Source organism: Dermacentor albipictus, chromosome 4 (genome assembly GCF_038994185.2).
Source record: "Dermacentor albipictus isolate Rhodes 1998 colony chromosome 4, USDA_Dalb.pri_finalv2, whole genome shotgun sequence".
NCBI classification, from domain to species: domain Eukaryota; kingdom Metazoa; phylum Arthropoda; class Arachnida; order Ixodida; family Ixodidae; genus Dermacentor; species Dermacentor albipictus.
Genome location: NC_091824.1, coordinates 41600891 through 41614979, shown reverse-complemented (window position 1 = coordinate 41614979; position 14089 = coordinate 41600891). Strand labels below are relative to the sequence as shown.

The window sequence follows — 14089 nt, the reverse complement described above, 5'->3', positions numbered from 1 at the left end:
TTTGCCATCGCGCTTGCGATGCATGCCGTGCGGCAGCTGATATTACTCGCCGGGTGCCCGTGGTAGCTACTGAACCATTATAAGTCCTAATGCTAAGCTAAATGAACTGTCGAACCCTTCCGCTCTCAGCTTTGCAGCACTGCGTCCTTCAGCTTCTTTTTTTTTTTTCTGCTTGTAAAATGTGATTTTCAACGACTTGGTGCTTAGCGTACCTGCCGTTTGAGTCTTGGGGTCCGTGCATCGTATGCTGCAGTTGGTTTTCGAGCACATTGTGGTGTGAGAAGCCATGCCACTTTATCTCCCTGACCTCATTTCACTCTTCTTGAGAATGTTGCGACTTTTGTAACACGAAGCCCTTACCTTGACTTGCATGCGCTCTATTTGCATCGGAAGCAGAGAAATTCACCATCGACTACAAGAGGGACGAGAAGATCATCCTCCCTACCGCTCCAAAGGCTGCCCGGGGCCCGGACGTGGACTTATCCAGGGTCCCCAACCGACCACCCTACACAGTCTACCTGGGCAACCTGCCGTATGACATCTGTGACGAAGACGTCATCAAATTTTTCCGTGGCTTGAAGGTGAAAAGCACCGTGGTACACTTGAATGATTGGGTTACTAACTTTGTCCCTTCTTTCCTTTCTCCCCTTCTTTCCCATTTTCATTGTTAAAGGTGTCATCTGTGCGCCTGCCTAGAGAAAGTGGTGACAAGGGTCGCATGCGTGGCTTTGGCTATGCCGAGTTCCCGGACCGCAGCACCCTCCTGGAGGCCCTGGGTTACAACAATGAGGCAAGTTGCATGTCCCTGACTGGCTTTCGGATAGTAACAGACATTTGTGCCTGTTGCTATACTGTTTCATACATAGCAGGCAATGCTGAGTAAGCGATGCTAGTAGTACAATCAGAGAGGTTTCACTACTTGCGGTTGTTCTTTATAAGTGGTTCTTTGTATAGAATAACTAGTTCACATATTACGATCGCAACTTGCTGATCTAAGGTTGCGTCAAACAACTTATTTGTGCAGCTTTGTGCTTCAGGTATGCAACATATGTTTCGGTCACAAGTGCAGCAGTGGGCTGTGGTCACTGGTCGCCGAAATGTGCCGATGCATTGTCATAATTTTGTTGTACCGAGACTTTATGTTACATCGAATTATGTGATGCGTATCTCTCCTTTGTATGTAATCTTCTATGTGCTGCAAAATCTTGGTTGTGAATTAGGGCAGTCGTAGAAGTCGCTGTAGCCTTTCAAGTGTTGCCTGCTATGTGTAAAGTGGAGTACAGCATGCAGAGCTTGCACTGTATTCTCGAACCTTGCTTCATTCGAACCTTCAACCTTGAAAAGGTGGGGGAGGTGTTTAATACCCCTGACACATGGGCAAAAGTAGTCCTTTGCAGTAAACCCCTTTTGTTACTCTGAAGGGCCCTTTGCGGAAAGGCGTTGCGCCGATGACACACGGCACCGCACCAACTTCCTTAGGTGGTTCCTCAGATGAATGCCGCAAGAAAGATAGCACTGCTTGTTAAAGCAGCAAGAGAGAAAACATTTTTAAGAAGCTGCGTATTTAGATTACATTTAGCCACTGTAGAACCCCCGCAAATTTTTTTTTCATTGTTGATGCCTTATAATGTGCATGTTCGTTTGTTTTATTTGCATTTTTGGCTCTTAGCAGCAATTTAAATTGGTCCAGCAACAATGCACAGTCGGTGTTTTGCTGTTATTTGCTGTGCATGCTGTTTACTCTGGTGCTGCCCCGGTTTTTGTTCTCCCTTCCTTCGTGCATGCAGGCGTAACGTGACAGGACTGCACAATTGCATCATGGCTCAGCAAAATGCTAGTGATGAAGCTAGAGAAGTTGCTCTGACGCTTGTCACTCTCGGATCTCTTGAAGATAAGATAAATGCAGCCAAGGCGAAAGTGCAAAACGTCGACTCATCATGAACAGTTCCATGTTGACTGCTTTGGCAGTGTACCCTCGATCTGCCAACTGCAGAAGGTGGGCCTACGTGCCGAACAAACAATGGTTTCACGATGCTAACACACCAAAGACGATGCAGCAAATAACACTGCTGGAATTCAACATGGCAGCACAAGTGACGGGATGCGAGCGTTTGAAAGTATAGCTAGAGTAAATCTTCAATGTTCGACAAGTGACATTACCGCTAAAAATTAACACATTCTTGCAAGGTAAAAAAATGCTTATGGGGTACAGTGGTTGTGTGCTAGAGTAACACCTTTTTTTCTGGAAAAGTAGATGCGCAATCTCCTTTCCTGCAAAAGAACTTCAGTGGGAGGGAGATAATCCTTTGTCGTGTGTCACTGCGCTTAAACGCCTTTCCCGTAGATGTCCCCTAACCTAAAGGACTGTAGAGTGCCCGTGTGTCGGGTATAAAAAAATGTGTTCCCGGACTAGTTTGTTGAAACTTCAAACAAATGTGCAGTTTATGTTGGTACAAAAGAAGGCAGACAGAATTCTGGGCTAGAGTAAAAGTTTGCTTGCATAGGAATTAATGTGAGCATTATATATCTCAAAAAAGAAATGGGAAGGCTGATTAGTGACATGTCTAATTTTGCGCAGCAGTTAACAGATGTTTTGCAAACTGCTGTGATGTGGTTTTGTTGGATTGCTAAATTATTGCAACATGATTGTGATGTTCCTTTCCACTTATGGGCAGTATAGTTTGCGCACATCCCTTGCTGCTTCAAATGCATGTCTGCTCTGGAACCAGCCGTGGTTGCTTAGTGGCTGTGGCGTTGTGCTTAGCAGCACAACGTCGTGGGATCAAATCCTGGCCGCGACAGCCCCATTTCGATAGGGCCAAAATGCAGAGATGCCTGTGTATTGTGTGTTGGGTGCACGTTAAAGAACTACAGTGGGTTAATGTTAATTCGGAGTTGCCCGCTGTGGCGTGCTGCTTAATCATTGTGCTTTTGGCATGTAAAGCCTCAGAAATTATTATGCCTACTTCAAATAAACTTCACTTGCGAGTTGGCACTTGTCCCATGTTAGCCTCCGTTGATGCTGCCCTGAGGTGCTCGCCTATTGAGGCCTGCGTAGAGGAGTGTGCAGCTGTTAGACTGAGTAGGTCCCAGCACCTTCAGAACCCATGAATACTTTTTTAGCGCAAAACAACAAACACAAGATAGACGACAGGGCAAGGCGCTACTACTAGCGCCTTGTCTAGCCCACCAACGCATTGTGCTGAATCACCTTCAGAACGTTGGAAATGGTCTGAAATTTCTCAGCTTAGGTTTCTTAAGCAGGCACACTCGGCACCTACTCGTACAAAGCAAGTGGAAACATTTGTAAAAGAAGTCTCCATTGCAGGATTCTCAATGACTTAAGCCCTGCGTAGTTAGGCGAAGTCACGGAGCACACGCACAAACCTATTTCATTGTTTCCCCACTGCACGCAGGCTCATAGAATCATCGTACAAGTTTATCTCCTTATATAAATGTCTAATTTTTTTCAAGGGATAAAACTGTGCTGTCATACTGAGGAATGACCTTCCCACCAGCCACAGAATCTTGACACTTGTTTCGGGTGATATCTTTAAATGTCCGCATGTAACAAACATGTCTGCATGTGTTGCGTGTGATTTTGCAATGTTGCAGGACTTGTGATCAATATGTAATGTTTGCTCAGAATTTCAATCTTGGCCGGAGTATAGTCGAACCCGACTGTATTGAACCCGTTTACATCGAATTGTTCTTTATATCGAACAATTTAACACGGTGTAGTCACAATAAGCATATGTAGCAAAAGTTACGCTTACATCAAACAAAAATAGCAGCGACTTCCGATACAGTCAACGACCTATTTTTCTGACCCTCTAGGGAACTTAAAAACGTCCGAAAATTCAGGCAGTACGAAAAAATGAATGCATGCAAAACACTGCACCTTTTTTCTTTTTTTCTCAGATCTAGAGGTAAAGGGAGAAGTACCAATCTTCCGAAACCCTGCCAAAGCATCAATGAAGGTGCTATAGAAAGAGGCGTTAAGAACTCTGTATGCAGCCGACTGCCGGTTTATTGCTGCAGTGGCTTGAAGAACTTGTTGTTTGTTGTTTGTTGTTTGGACGACGTTCCGGTTGCATGCGATCATATTCGCCTGGATCTGAGCAAGGGTCATGTCAGCACTGTACACCACTGAAAAAGTCAAAGTGCTCGCGTCAACTCGGCGCTTGTAGGCGGCGCAGGCATTGGCTGCTCATTTTCAACATCAGAGTCTTCTGAATACCCCACAACCTGACGGACTATTCCCTCGTCAGTCAGTTTTGCGTAGAAGTTGAGCTCGTTGTCAGCGTCAACAAACTGTTCAAAAGTTATTTCCGTGGGTACGGTACTGCTTTCTGCGCTTCGATGTTATCGTCGAGGACGACGAAGACGGAGTTGGGGGCCATCGAAGGCAAGCGAAATCCTCAAGTTGCGAACAGTGGAGTTTGCTGACGAGCGTCGAAGCACCTAGGCCTAGCGTCGCAGAGCACACTTGACACAACAGCACAACCACACACCACGCTAGCCAAAATGTGGTCTGCGCAAACAAACGAAATAGCGCCGCTCCGGAAACTCCGCCGGAAGCGGAAGTGCGGCCATTTGCGGCGATGAACATAGCCAGCATGGCCAGACCAAATCGGTGTGTAACGGCTAGATTCGGCTAGTTGTGGTTCAAAGCGGTGATATGCTTCGGCTGCAAGTCGATTTCCTTCGCAAGGGCGCTGCACAAGGAGCCAAGGCTCCTTCCGTCGCGTCAAAAAGTCCGAAAAATTGGACGGCGGGGGGTTCTAGCGTCCGAAACTTCAGATGTCCTTATACATTGATGCTATGGGGCTCGTGGCAGTGCCGCGAAAACGTCCGAAATATCAGGCATGTCCGTAAATTCAGTCGTTGACTGTATATCGAATGTCAAGCAGCGGAAAAGTGCCCCAGAAGTTGGCTTTCCCTCGCGGTGGTGGGGGAAACTGGTGGCCCAGCTCCATCCAACCGCTCTCCCTACCATGATCGCGCCACTTCGGACGAGCCGTCGACACCCCCTGCAAGAAATGATCCTGGCCCACCCACAGCACTTGCTCAGACAGCCAACCAGAGGTTCTTGTGCCCTTGCAAGATGGCGCAAGTGTGAGTTGTCTCGCTGCTTTTCGGGTTCGTTGTGTTTGTGCCTTGTGGACCTTCTCCCGCAGTGTTGCCGCGATGAAGCGGCAGAATTTGCCTTTCGCCGTGAAGCTCGAAATCGTAAATTGGGTCAAACGCGGGATGCTTCCAGTGTGCAAGATTCCGAAGAGCATTCTGAGCACAATCTTCAAGAATAAGGGGGAGATTAGGGCTAACGTAGATAAACTCTCGACCCAGTGCTTGTGGTGCCCGACGTGTACGCACGGCCATGTAGAAGTGGTTCATCCGAAATTGCTTTGGACGTGCCAGCTTCCGTGTGCCCCGTGATGACTGTAAATTCTGATAAGTGCGACAAAGCCACTGCTGGTGTTGTCGTAGTTTGGACCGAGCTGTCAGAATTTCCGGAAGCCGTTGACGAATCGACGGTCGACGACATGTGAGTGAAGATGATGGTGTCGCAACCACGGGAGAGCCCGAAAACAGACTACATTTCCGACATCATACCGAGCACTAGTGAAAGTGGGCACAATGAGGAAAGCAACAATGCTCCTTAGCCCACATCCTCTGAGGTGATTGGTGCACTTGCACTAGTCCGGTGCTTCTGCACAAATGTGGAAGTTTGCAGCCTCAGCTGCTCCGACTCCTCAGACAATGTGAAGAGCGTGCGTCGCAGGCAGCGAAACTGCCAAAGCAGAAGAAAATACAGGACTATTTCATGTGAAACTAAGCTAGTTTCATCAATAAATTGATTTTATAAATGGTATCTGCTTTTATGATGTCCAATTCTTTAGCAGGCCTATATCGAATTATGCGCAGCCCTATATCGAACTGATAGGCGTTTTCTTGCAAGTTCGATCTAGCCAGGTTTGACAGTATCTCTTTGAATGATCCAAAGCACTGCACCTCACAAAATATGTCTATACAATAGAACTTCAATGTAACAAACATGCATGTAAAATAATGATCAAGTATAACAATGTAAATCAAAAATGTTTCTCACTGACATGGTGCGTCATCTTCCGACTCTGAGTCATCGTCCGGTGGTGCAGCAGAAACCTAACGATCTTGCTGTCGAGTTCTGTGCATGTCAGTATGGCAGTATCAGCACCTCTGAAACTGTCAAATGAGACAGTGTCCGCAATCACAATGCAACCACTGCGCAGGTCTCCGCAGAACATTTTCAGCGTTGGTAGGGAGCACATCGGAAGGCGACAAATCCTAGGCCTCTCAGCACCCGCTTGCCGGCATTCCCTAGCGCAGTCTGCGTGGGCACTGTCGGCACCATTAGACACTTGACGCGATGTTTCCGTATGCCGCGTTGCATCACCGCAACCTCGACACAGCACACAATGCAAACATCACCACGCCATCACGCCGACACCAGTCGCACATACGATAAAAACGTGGCCTATTGGCAGCATCGTGCACGACGAGACTAATCAGCTGCTGGATTGTCTTGACATCGCTTGCTAAGCTGAAACCGGAACTGCTGTAGCTACGAACCAGGCAGAAACGACGATGATGAGCAGGGATTTGCAGTAGTGCCACTTCGTGGGGCAACAAGGAGGCTCCGTTCAAAACAAAAATGTCGCTCAGCAAGTCGAACCATGCACCGGTCAGAGTTGGTGCATGGTGCTCTCGATCGAGTTGGCTCAAGGAGTGTCCGAAAAATGGAACGAGAGGTTGCAAGGTGTCCGAACTTTTGGCAGTTGTTATGCATTATGGTCTATGGGGAGAATGGTGGTGCTGCGAAGCAGACTGAATAATCGAGCATGTCCGAATTTTTGGAGTCCGGAAAATCAGTCGGCGACTGTATTAAGCTTTTGTTTATTGTTCTCTTGGTACCCTTGATAATTCAACATTCGGTTAATTTGGACATATTTTTCAGTCCCATGAAAGCCGAATTAACAAAGTTTTACTGTAGTAGGAATATATAAAAGTGACGAATTGATTACCCCCCCCCTCTTTCAAATGACTTGCTCACCAAACCCCGAGTCTGTTGCTGCATATAAGAAGATACATGCAAAAGGCTATATAACAATGGCTCCTTCCCTCTTACCGGGTGAGGTTTGTAGCAGCTTAGTTTGCCACAATAATTGCTGCTGGGAAATCTGTGGCTAGTTTCTACATGTGCAAGCATGGTGGTTCAGCCAGCATGAGTAGTGCATGAATTACCCTAAGCTTCGTCTGCTTGGCTTCAAACGACTTGCTGACTTTGCAGCTTTGCAGATTGATCGCATTCAGTGAAATATAGTGTTACAAATGTAACCGTTATGCATGTGTGTAGAGTCTCATGGCCTTCATCCATATAGAGAAATCTGGTTGCTTGGAAATTTACTCCAATGAAGGCTGAGAAAGAATAATCAACAAAGCCACAAGCTTGGAGTTTGGACAAATCCACCTAATGCCCATCATTTCCACGGTAGCTGAGCGATTGCCGTGCCAGTCGTCACTCTAGAGAGCGTTCTTTTGCTTTTACTGTTTCATTTTTTTTATATATATAGGAAGGCCATGAATATAGCGAAGGTGCCATTTTTGTAGTTTCTAGACACGGTAGTCATACTATGCTGCTAATAGTGCGAGTTTTAGAAGACTTAACAGAAATTCATTCAACTTTTTTGTGAGAGCCTTGAGGGAAGTCGTTGTATGTGGCAAATTTGTAGGCACTCGTATGCAAGAAAAATGGTCACATTGTGAAGAAAAAATGGAAGGGTAGAATTCGGGCAGAACTCTTCTATGATGATTATCCAAGTACCGGAATAGGAGAAATGCATGAGGCGAGCACTGCAGCCAGACTCCTCCTCTCTTGCTCTTTCCCCTGGACACATTGCAGCTTTTGATAGTGGCACCTTGAAGTTTGCGCGTCAAGAGATTAATTGAAGAGCAGCACTTCCTCAGTGGCACGTACCCACGTGAAAGGCCCACATTTTTAGACGGCCCTAGCTTAAGGATCGGCCCACATTTTCATCGGTATAGATAGTCGGAAAGAAAACTGGTCTGACAGTGCTGAGACTGCTATTCGCATCAAAAAGGCTTACGAGACTCCAATTGCTAATGCCCACCCCTCAAAAATCTCGGGGAAGGGGGAATTCTGCCTTCATCTATCCTATAGTGCGCAGTACTTTTTGGTTGTGAATACGAGCAGTCAACAATGTCTGTCTAGAGCTTCTTCACAGCACTGCCTGCTATGTGTGAAACTGGGTGTACTAAGATGTTGATGGACTGCTTGCCCTTAAACGCACGCATTTTTCTTTCAGAATCTGAAGGGCCGGTCCTTAAAAGTGAGCCTAGCAGAGGAACATGGTGAGTTGTCGATCATTGGCTGTCTCCTTCCAAGAGGAGCAACCTACTCGCTGATGCTGTGCGTACGCTGACAATGAATTGCTTTGTTCTCTTTGACAGACAACGAAGGCCGTGAGCGCGGAAACCGTGATATCGGCCGAAGCGACCGACCGTTAGGCGGGGATTGGCGATCGATGTCAAGGGATGACGGGGAAGATGACCGGAGAGAATCCTCCTGTGAGTTTCTGTACTTCTTTTTTTGCTTTTGCTTTCTGCATTTTGTCAGGCGATGGACTGTTCTGTGGTTTGTTTCCCAACACACACATATTTCAGTCGACTTGTGTTCTGGGTTAAAACCAGAGGCAGTTGGCTTCTGCTGTAGCTGATTTGTTCATTGCTGGCCACTTAGTTAGTTGTTTGTCATCCTAGCATTTGTGGGGTTCTCAAACGTGCTCTTGGGACAAAGGAACGACAACACAGTAATGCAAACAATCGCAAGGGCATTTATTGCACCTTTCATAGACTAATGCCTGCTAGCCGATGGGCGCACGACAAATCGCAGAAGTCCGACTCACCGCGACCGGATAACGAGCGAATATGTTTGCCCCTATGCTGGACACCGTTTGGTCGTTCGCGTGTAGGGTCACGCGAACGACCAGGCTCGGGGTCGGCGATCGGCTAAGGCTTGCCGACCCCGAGCCAAAGAGGAAGAGCCTTCTTCTTTTTGCCCCCAAGTAACCGTGCCGTTAGGTGGCGTTAGCAGAGCAACACTCGTGCCATCCCTCGTACTACCCTGCTATCATACCGCCCGCCGAGTAAAGCCACGCGGCAAAGCCGGAATACAAGAGATGGGAGCCATGCAAGAGAAGAGCGTATCAGGGGACATGTGAGAGTCGCATATTCCCATTAAGAACTCTCACACTGCTGTAGCCTATATTCATAAATTTAGTCACTATAGGAAGTTGTCCTAGTCTGGTATACTTCAGTGCAAATAGGCCCAGGGCTGATCAAGGCTATGTGGCCGCGGCTACACAAATTGCTAACACGCTTTTGGCAATCTTGGGCAGCTTCTTTATGGGAAAACAAAATTGTGTTTTGTAATTTCCACACCAGACCTCTGTGGTGACATAATAAGCATTGCAAGTTCTTGCTGGAGATCTTCCTTTGCTTAATTTTTGCTCTTCATCTGGCAGTATTATACAAACAGGCTTGCTCATCTAATGTCCCAGCAAACCCTGATAGGAATGGCAGTATGTCCTATATAAACCAACACTTGCTGATGCCACTATAACATTGTGCATCTTTTCATTTGCTTTCCTACTCGTTCCTTTTTTTTCTTCTCAAATTTCTTAGAGCCCTTACTAATCGTACCTCTGGCTTAATGTTGCAGTTGGTGGTAGCCGAGGATTTGACGATGATGGCGGCTACCGTCGGTCTGGATTTGGGCGGGACTTTGACCGAGACGGGGGGGACCGTGACCGGTACTCAAGAGACCGACCTCGTGGGTTCGGAGACCGCGACCAAGGCTTCGACCGCGGCTTCGAGCGCAGGAGTGGGCTCGGCGGCTACGACAGGCCACGGGACAGAGACTTTGACAGAGATCGAGGTGTGCTTCGCACAATTTTTTAACGTTTTCACAGGAGCACAGTTTTGAACAGAAATGGATGTATCGCTGGTCAAGGCAGTGTGGCCGTGACAAAAACATGCCGCTGACCGGCATTGTAGCGGGCGGTAAACCATAGCGAGAAGTTGCCACTCATCGAGTGCACGATCGGTGATTGGGCCTGAGATAACACACACGGGCTAGTCTCCTTCCATAGAAGCCTCGTTTGGGCCCACAGGCAACCATGAACAGATGTGAGCAGCCTACCTGCTACGTTTGTCAGTGTGCTGACTGGTTGAAACTGGTAAAGGGCAAACACTGGTATTGGAGACCAAGAATGGATTTTTTAAATGTTGTTTGTAAAGTTCTGCAGCTACTGATGCATTTTCTCTGAAGATTTAACACTTCCTAGATTGATATTGTAGTAGTGATACCATTTTATATCATACCTGCAAAAAAAAAGGCTTTTTGTTTCAGAACTCCGTTTCCAGTCACAGTGATCTTGGTCTCATTTGAAAAAGGTCCTCATCTTCTTAATTTTTCGCGCCACTTCAATTCCGTGTGCTGAAGAAAAAAATGAGAAAACATCACACACGTAATGCGAAGATGTGGGATTGTTCCTCACCTACAGCAAGTTTTATTGCCATTAATTTATCATTTCTTAAATTCGGTTAGTAAGTACAAGTAATTTCGCCTATGTAGTCCTTGGTGTCGTTTGTTGGCTTCTTATGACATGATTAGTAAAAATCGGGGCCCCTCAGTAAACCTCCTTTCTTCTTGTTCCATAATCAAGATAGTGGGATTGTAAGGACACACTTATATCTACTAAGAAAAACTTAAAGATAGTTATGAGATATACAAAATGTATTGCCATGTAGTAGGCACTATCTCCGAAAAAAATTTTAAAAATTTCCATTGAACAGGTACAGTCGCCGACCGTTTATTGGGACCTCACGGGTACTGCGGAAATGTCCGAATAAACAGGTGTCCGAAAAAGCAGATTAAGAAAAAAAAAATGAAATCCTTTATTTCCACGCACTTATTCGGGCTGCTGTGCTGTGCTGTGCTGTTATGTGCTGTTATGCTGTGCTGTTATGTTTTGCTTTATCATGCGTAGCGACTATAATCACAGGGCTGTTTCTGTCTTGCTACATGTTTTTTTGTATAATGTGCATTTTCTGACAGGAGGTCCCCTTTTGAGCTATGTGCTCTGGGACCTCCTTGATTATATTCCCGTATGCATGGTTCTTATTTTTCTCTAAAACAAGTAAACTGAACTAAATTGCCAAGAACTTGTGCTTGACATCTCGCTCTTCTGTTGCCCGTCTTTCCCAGGCTTTGGTGGTGGCAGGCGGGAGTATGGCAGCAGCTACAGGGATGAGCGGAGCGGACCCGACGACCGAGATGACCGTGAGCAACAAGGTGATTAGCTTTCTGATAATGATTGTTGTGAAGTGCTGCTAGTACGTAGATGAGGTGGGAATGTCGCACCCTCGCATTTCTTACCGTGGGCTGTCCTGAGAATTCCGGAATTTTTCTCCTCGTTCGCTCTCCCCCTCTGGTTTTGTGTCATGTTATTTCTGCCCAATCCGGCGCAACCGCAAGACGCTTGCCAAGTTTGTCGACTCCTTTAATCAGGACTCGTTGCGGTAGCAGAATTTTCTTGCTTTTTGGCGATATCGCAGCTGCAGATAAAGTATGGAGACCTTTGGGTCGGTACTTTAGCCAAAGCTTAGCCAGAACTCGGGTGGTCGATATTTGGAGATGTCTGGCTTCGAGTTATCGGGGATTTACCGATCCTTTTTTGGAACCTTCACAGCGCTCCGGAATGAGTGCGATGCCTTGATTGCCTTTCAACAAATATATTCCCAAAAATATTTTGAAAGCCCTTATTTGCGTGTTCTGCCATATAGGCTCAACTCGCCTGTTCCCGTCATCTGAGGCGGTGTTGATAGCAGTGCACTTTGTTCAATCTGAGGTCAGTGTCTGACAAAGGTGACAAACTAGTAACGACAGGACCAGCGGAATGCATTGAAGGTGTGCCGACATGATATTTTGCACTCTTCTGTTATTTTTTTTTCTTTAACAAGTCACATGAAGGAACGAAACTTCTATAATCTCCAGAAAATACACTTGCAGTAGTCTGAGCACCTTAATAATTTGCGGGGGGACGCGGCAATTGAAGTGGTCAAAATTGTTAAAACTTTCGATTTCCCTATTGATTTTTTTCACGATCCATGGACCTTTATTTGCTTCATGGTGAAATATTATAACAAAATACACAGTAGAAATTAAGAAAACAGCACTTCCCTACAGTGCTGTCATCAAAAATTGTACAAAAAATCTGGCTTCAGAAAGCCCCATTGCACAACGGATCGTTTGGCTATCCATTGATTCAGCGCCGCCATATTGGTATCACCGTAAAGAGGAGAGATTGGAGCTCAAGATTACCAGGGCGACGCATTTCTCCAAAAAATAAACCAGCAAACGTAAGCGAAAGAAAAGACAAATGCAGCATTGCGATTGGGTGCAGTAGTAACGTGTGGGGCACAGGGTGCGCAATTCAAATATACAACAGTCAATAGGCTGTTGTAGATTTGTATTGCTGATGAACCTCTCACATGCATTTGCATAGCGCGTTCCAATCAACTTGATTGATAATCAGGGCAGCTTAACGCAAGTGTTCTGTAATGAGCCCCAAAGGAATCAAGTTCCAGCGGTCCACGCATACGGAAGACCACTAATGATGCGGAAAAGAGGGAGAAAACCACTAGTAGAAACGGATGCTGCCGAGCTTGTCGACGAGGCACGACCAGCGCACGTGGGTGACCGGGAAAGCGTGTCCGCGTGCAGTGCTGACAACGCGACTGAGGGCTGTGGTGACGGCGCGTTCGCATGTGGTCGCGATGAGGCACCGCAACCTCACCGAGAGCATAAGTTTTCGCATCATATATTCAGCTGCGGATTTCAGCTCCAACTTTCACTAATAAAGAGGTTTGCAACGAGAGACCAGAGCGGGACGTTTTGAATGCACTGTCATCTACCTCCATACGACGCATGGACGCACGACGGCCAAAGAGGCAACTAAGGTGCACGAAACTGCTGCAAGAAATCGAAAAACTACATCAAATTATAAAGAAAATGTGTCCTCACAGGCAAAGGGCTACATTCGAGGTGGGTGTTAGGTGTTCAAAGTAAATATTTCTTTACAAGTGAAACTTTGGACTGTTTTCTGAGCTTTCATATTTTTGTAGTTTCAGTGATTTTTCTAATTACAGTCGAACCTCGATATATCGAACAGCACGGTGATCGCAAAATAGTTCGATATAGCCAGAATTCGATATATAAAATCACGTAGAAAACGCGTCAAAAACTAGTGCAAATGAATCAATCGTGGCACAACAGATACTCACATGAAGCTTCAAACAAAGTATTTATTTAGTTCGCTGAAAGTACTGAAGTAGCGTAGCCTGCTTCATATTGGCAACCGCGTGCTTGACCACGGCGTCCTCAACATAGTCCAAACGGTCCACAAGAGACAGTCCAGTGCCTTCTATTGCGCCGCAGTAGCGGCGTACAATGGCCAATGCGCAGCTACAGCCGCAGTTGCAGTCGGGAGCGGGGCAACATCAGCAGTCACTTCTGCCGCGATCTCCACGTCTGGTAACTCCGCCACTGTTCCGGTGCTGTCGTCACCACCAACGAAGTCCGCAGTGCACATGATGTGTGGCTCAGCACCGACAAAGCGCTCCAACTGGCTCCACGGCCGCCTCGATCACGCGCGCACGCCGGGGGCAAGCCTCGCCATGCGCGCGTTATCGAGGCGGCCGTGCTGGCTCCAAGCCGCCGCGTGTGTACGCCGCTACGTTCAAATGGCGCCCTCGGCGCAACCGACATGGGCAGCTGTCGTACGCAGCGGTCTGGAACGCCGATCGCGCCGTCGCTATCTTCGAGAGTGTTGCGGGAAAGCTCGCCTCCTGTCAACAGAGCGCACTTGGTTTGGGGCGGCGGAGTTCGATATATCCATTTTACATCCGGCCCCGTTCGAAATAAAGAATTAAAAATGCATGCGATTTTCCATGTGATATAGAA

At 46.8% G+C, this 14089-nt stretch overlaps 1 protein-coding gene across 3 annotated transcripts in view; it reads left to right on the top strand.

The window, feature by feature from the left end:
- Positions 1 to 14089, top strand: part of LOC135907127 (eukaryotic translation initiation factor 4B-like) — a 32362-nt gene that overhangs the window by 1114 nt on the left and 17159 nt on the right. For 2 of the 3 annotated variants that reach the window (XM_065438778.2, XM_065438776.2), the window contains exons 3-8: positions 394 to 581; positions 674 to 790; positions 8370 to 8415; positions 8515 to 8631; positions 9785 to 10000; positions 11333 to 11419. In XM_065438778.2, coding sequence (XP_065294850.1) covers positions 394 to 581; positions 674 to 790; positions 8370 to 8415; positions 8515 to 8631; positions 9785 to 10000; positions 11333 to 11419 — 771 coding nt within the window. The remainder of the gene's footprint in view (positions 1 to 393; positions 582 to 673; positions 791 to 8369; positions 8416 to 8514; positions 8632 to 9784; positions 10001 to 11332; positions 11420 to 14089) is intronic. The other variant, XM_065438777.2, reaches the window with a different exon arrangement.